The sequence below is a fragment of the Humulus lupulus genome, chromosome 7 (genome assembly GCF_963169125.1).
Source record: "Humulus lupulus chromosome 7, drHumLupu1.1, whole genome shotgun sequence".
Classification (NCBI taxonomy): domain Eukaryota; kingdom Viridiplantae; phylum Streptophyta; class Magnoliopsida; order Rosales; family Cannabaceae; genus Humulus; species Humulus lupulus.
The window spans coordinates 150,617,086-150,623,064 of record NC_084799.1 but is presented as its reverse complement, the minus strand read 5'-3'; the positions used below and the strand labels follow the sequence as shown (position 1 = coordinate 150,623,064).

Here is a 5,979-nt window from a genome sequence, read left to right as displayed (position 1 = left end):
ACCATCAGCTCAGAGTTAAGGAGTCGGACATACCTAAGACAACATTTTGGACGCAGTATGGTCACTACTAGTTCGTAGTGATGTCCTTCAGACTCACCAATGCACCCGCCGCATTCATGGACCTCATGAACTGAGTGTTTAGCAAGTTTCTAGATAAATTCATCATTGTGTTTATTGATGATATTTTGATATACTTGAGGAACCCAAGGGAACATGCAGTGCATTTGGAGATGGTTCATCAGCGTTTGAAGGAACAAAAACTTTATGCCAAATTCTCCAAGTGTGAATTTTGGCTGGAAAAGATGAGTTTCTTGGGCCATGTGGTGTCAAGAGAAGGGATATCCATGGATCCTACCAAGATAGAGGCAGTAAGTCAGTGGAAACCTTCGAAAAATGCTCAGGAAGTGAGAAGTTTTCTCGGTAGCAGGGTATTATAGGCGGTTCGTAGAAGGGTTCTCGAAAATAGCAACGCTAATGACCACTCTTACCCGTAAAAATGCTAAGTTTGTATGGACCGAACAGTGTGAGAGGAGTTTCCAAGAACTAAAGACGACGTTGACCACTACCCCAGTGCTGACTATCCCCAATGGGACAGATGGATACACGATCTACAGCAATGCCTCAGAACAAGGATTGGGGGTGGTACTGATGCAACATGGCAAGGTGATATCTTATGTGTCCCAGTAGCTAAAGAGTTACGAAAATAACTACCCGATGCATGACTTAGAGTTGGTTGCAGTAGTGTTCGCATTAAATCTGGAGGCATTGTCTCTATGGGATACATTGCAAAATTTGCACCAACCACAAGAGCCTAAAGTATTTCTTCACCCAGAAGGAATTGAACATGAGGCAGCGACGGTGGTTAGAATTGTTTAACGATTATGATTGTGACATTCTATACCATCCCGGAAAGGCCAATAAGTTGGCAGATGCTTTAAGTTGGCAACTGATGGCGTACGCAATGACAGTGTGAGAAATTCCCTTGGAACTGCAAGGTGACATCTCTACATTGGATCTCGAGGTAGTTGTTGGAAAATTAGCAAATCTTTCGGTGCAACCCACCATTATAGAAGCCTGGTATGAGCAGATCAAACATGAGGTGAGGAAGGATATGTGACAAGGATTCCACATGTCGGAAGATGAGGTGTTAGGATTTAAAGGTAGAATTTTTGTTCCCGACGATGTAGAGATTAAGAAGCAAATCTTCTATGAGGCAGACAATGCCCCTTACGCAATGCACCCAGGCGCCACAAAAATGCACTAGGATTTAAGGAAATATTTTTGGTGGCTGAAGATGAAAAAGGAAGTAGCAAAATACGTGGATCATTGCCTCACCTGCCAACAAACCAAGGCAGAGCACCAGCGACTAGCCAGGTTGCTGCAACTGCTAGAGATTCCATAATGGAAGTGGGAGATGATCACAATGGACTTTGTCACTGGACTGCCAAATACTCCTAAGTGTCAAGATACGATATGGGTTATTGTTGATAGATTGATCAAGTCAGCACATTTACCTACCCATTAAGATAACTTATTCTGCAGATAAGTTAGCAGACTTACGACTACATGGAGCACCTAAGTCCATCATTTCAAATCGAGATGGACATTTCACCTCAGCATTTTGGAAAAGGATGCAAGAAGGTTTGGGGATTCAACTTAAGTTTGGCACTGCTTTCCATCCCCAAACAGACGGCCAGAGTGAGTGAACGATCCAAACCCTGGAAGACATGATGAGAGCCTGTGTACTCGACTTCCAGGGGTTGTGGAGCAAAAAAATTATGCTAATGGAGGTCGCTTACAACAATAGCTACCACAAATCTATTAAGATGGTGTCGTATGAAGCCCTGTATGGGCGAAAGTGTCGATCCCCGATTCATTGGCACGAAGCCGGTGAAAGAAGATTCTTGGGTACAGAGGAAGTGGACAAAGTTACCAAGGATACCAAGAAGATTCAAGAGAGGCTACATAGCTCCATAGATCGACAACGCAAATATGCAGATTGATGCTGAAGACCCTTGGCATTTGAAGTTGGAGATAAGGTGCTTCTGAAGGTAGCTCTGTTGAAGGGAGCTCTATGTTTTGGTAAGAAAGGAAAACTGAGTCCAAGATATATTAGACCTTTTGAGATAGTAGAGAAAATCGGTATGGTCGCCTACCGATTAGCTCTTCCACCTGCATTGGCTCGAGTACATGATGTATTCCATGTACCTATACTAAGGAAATATGTTGAAGACCTCAGTCATGTACTTAGTTATGGACAGTTGGAAGTGGATCCGAAGCTGTGTTATGAGGAGAAACCGGAGAGGATTTTGGATCATAAGGATAAGGTGATGTGTAATAAGAATATACCCATGGTTAAGGTGCAGTGGTGTAACCATGGGGTTGAAGAAGCAACATGGGAACCCGAAGATTGGATGAGAGAGTTATACCCGTAGTTGTTCTAAGATTCGAGGACGAAATTTGTATAAATTGTAGGTATTGTAACGCCCCACGTTTATGGCACCGGGTAAAACCCTCGTTCGGGTATATTTTAATTCCCTATATTAATTATTATGTCAGGTGAACATTTTATGTTACAAGAAGTTGTGATGTGTGAATGATTGCCATGTTTCTGTAAGTACGGCTTTCTTTTTAGAAACCGAGATCCTTGGTCGTGGACCGGGTCAAAAACCTAATCAAGTAAAAATCTCGGATTAATTAAATAGGAAATACTATGACATAAAAATATTTATTTTTTCTGACACTGAGACTTTATAGTCGAGCCAATAAATTTAAGAAAAAATTATTGAGGATTTAATTCCAATCGACCGGGTTTAAGAATGAAAATTCTTGCCCGAGCCCCTGAGGGCATTTTGGCCAATTTGAGTAAATTACCAAAATTATTTGTTATGTGACAAAATTTATTTTGGTCAAATTTATTTAAGTAATTTTATCTTGGGATATTTAAAAACTATAGCGTAAAATTTTTGGTAGAAATTAGAAGTAAAATTACCAAAGGGTCCTTGAATGCCTTAAAGTGTGGTAAAATTTGGCAAGGGCATAAAAGTCTTTTCACAAGGGAGGAGAGATAAGGGTGGGTGGCTAGGCTATGCCTATGCGCTCAAGTGTCTTATGACCCATATCCTAAGGAAGGTTAAGAGACTACCCTAATGATTAGTGCTCTTCCACATTTTTGTCCTTAATCTTTTTTCACCAAAACTACACACTTCTCTCAAAAATTATTTTGTCCACTCAAACGACTATCTCTCTTCCACTCTACACTTCCAAAACCAAAAGCCATGAGCCCCTTGGCTGCCATTTCTCTTCTCTTCACAAGCTTGGTTCACTCATCCTCCATTGACGGAAGGAGAAGCTTAAGGGAAGACTAGTGAAGAAGTAAGTACGAAACTTTGTCTATTTCACTTCTTTTCTTCTTCAAATCTGAAACCCTAAGTGGTGGAATATGCATGCATGTGATATAATAGCCATGCATGGCATGGATCTTGTGTTCTAGGGTTCAAGGGAGGATGTTTTAGGAGGATCTCAAAGTTGAAGCTTTTTGGTGATCTAGTGAAAACAAAGGTAAGGGTTCTAGAGTTTTTGTGTTTTTCCATTCATCTAAAATCTCCTACTCTAATATTCTCTTAAAAATATGCATATGAAACCTATGGGGCTTGGTTTGAGGGTATAGAATCTAAGAAGGAAGTTTGGACAAGCTAAGGACTATCATCTCCAAGCTAGAACCATCAAAGGTAGATCTTTGGTTGGTTTTGAGTTGTTTTTGGTTATTGATGTTAGATCTAGTTGTATAGGTTGTTTTGTTGGTTTTTGAAGTTTATTTTATGCTTGAGGTTTAGATTGGTTGATTTTCATGCATTCATTTGGCTAGGGTTTTGCTAGTTGTGTTTAGTTTTGCTAGAATGTGTAAAAATGCATGTTGCCAAGTTTTCGTGGTCTGACTTCCAATGGGTCAGATTGTGCCCTAATAACTCTGTTTGTGGAAATAATTTGTATTTTTTTCATAGTTATAGATGAGTACTTGAGTTTAGGCTTTTGAAAATCAAAAAACAAAGTTTTTTCAAACCGAAGTTATGAACTTTTTGGCATCTTGATGTAAATCTGGAAAATTTCTAGGCAGCGTGCACTGCCCAGATTGTTTTGACTTTTAAATGGGTTTTACTAATAAAAAAACTATGGAATTTTGTAAGATGTTATTTTAAACATGTATAAGGGTCATTGTGAAGCTGTAAAGTAAAATATTTTAAGGTATAAGAGATATGCTTTTTTAAAGTTTGCCCTAGAATCTAGAACAAAACTTCTGGGCAGAAAGCACTGCCCAGATGACTTTAAACATTTGGTTGAGTTATTATCCCAAAAATTATGAACTTTTGTAGGAAGCTAATTTAGACATGTATAAAGATCTCTGTAAAATTTTAGAAAGAACTAGGCTATGGTGTAAGAGAAATAATTTTCAAATTTACCATAAAAACTGGGAAAAACTTTTGGGCAGCAAGCACTGCCCAAATTGCTTTAAATATTCAAATGGGTTTTGCCATCCCAAAAATAATAAAATTCTGAAAGGAATTATTTAATATGTGTACAAGGAGTCCTATAAAATTTAAGAGAAAAATGTGTTACGGTTTAAGAGAAATAATTTTTCTAAGTTTGCCCTAAAAACTGAAAGGTAGCAATTTCGAACCTTAGCGAAAAGTTGATTTTTTACCATTTTATAAGTTAAGGGTCCAATTTCCATTCTTTTCAAAAAACAACATAAAGAGAGATCCTAGGTTATGGGTAAGAATTTGTAAGAATGGGAGTTTGAGTTTGCAGAACCTTTAAGAGAGCGATATGTCATTGTTAGATATTATTTGAAACAGATCAATAAGTGGTATTTTGGTAAATGATATGAAACTATAAATTTTCATAAGAAGATGACGAGTTAGTATTTTCTAAAGATATGAGTTGAGTATAACTCCTTTTTCCTAAAACCAAAATACGAGTTATCCAATAAGTGAGTTCTTCAATTAAAGAATATTAAAATGCATGGTACAGTGAGCGTGTTGTGGTGAGACCGATTTTCCTATGATATCGTTAAGACTGAAACGAAATCTGGCCTTATACACTATGAAGTGTATAAGAGACTATAGTATAGAGTCCCTAAGAATTTATTTCATGTAGCTATTATGGAGTATTAATATATAAGAATACGCCATATTTTAATCTGAGTCACTGTGTGGTTTCACTACAGTGTTATCTAAGTGTGAATGCTCGCTTTTGGATAGAAGGTTTCCACAAGCAAGCGCTAAGGAATTCGGGTAAGACAACTTATGATATGTTTTCCTATAACACGTTAATGACTAGTTTAGATAAGTGAGTTATTAGTTAATAATTTGAACTTGTGCATTGTAATTTCAGCTCGAGTACAACTGGCAAGTAAAGGCATGGAAAAAATGGCCAATGAATCTGTGTATTCTCCACGAAGACAGCACGGACCCCAAGGTGATGGCACGGGCTCATAGTATAATCAGCTCGGGGCACACTAAAGATCTGGCGTGTCCTTGGATCCCTGAAAACCCAGACACGTTATATAATCGTGCATGGCCAGACATGGCATGTCTGCGGATCCCTGAAAACTCGGACACGTAATATAATCTTGCATGGTCAGGCAGGGCATGTCCGCATGTCCCTGAGGATCTAGGATTAGTTTTATTTCCTGATCAGACCATACCTTAGGATAAATTGGAATATTTATAATAAGTGTAATACAGATAAAAATAGGTGTTTAAGTCACGTGATGACCCGAAGACTTGTCTAAGGATTTTCTCTATAAATACTAAGATCTTGGATAGAAGGAGAGAGGTTGTTTTTGTAATGCAAAAACACTGTCAAAATTGAGAGAGAAAAATAGTAATAATATAGCTTTGTGGACTAGGTGGATTTTAACCACTGAACCACGTAAAAAAAGACGAGTGTTCTTAGGAGTCTCCTTTAGAGAATTCT

The 5,979-nt window shown here is 38.3% G+C and overlaps 1 protein-coding gene across 1 annotated transcript; it reads left to right on the top strand.

The window, feature by feature from the left end:
• Nucleotides 1–1,784: 1,784 nt before the first annotated feature.
• LOC133792285 (uncharacterized) lies at nucleotides 1,785–2,435 on the top strand. Its single transcript, XM_062230191.1, has 2 exons — nucleotides 1,785–1,908; nucleotides 2,029–2,435. Exons 1-2 carry the CDS (start codon nucleotides 1,785–1,787, stop codon nucleotides 2,433–2,435), a joined length of 531 nt encoding a protein of 176 aa, XP_062086175.1.
• Nucleotides 2,436–5,979: the final 3,544 nt, after the last annotated feature.

Excerpts from the sequence above, each read along its gene's own strand:
- LOC133792285 (XM_062230191.1), top strand. The coding sequence starts at position 1,785 with ATGGAGGTCGCTTACAACAATAGCTACCACAAATCTATTAAGATGGTG. Across the intron at positions 1,909-2,028 it reads CGGTGAAAGAAGATTCTTGG|TTGGAGATAAGGTGCTTCTG; the intron begins GTACAGAGGAAG and ends TGGCATTTGAAG.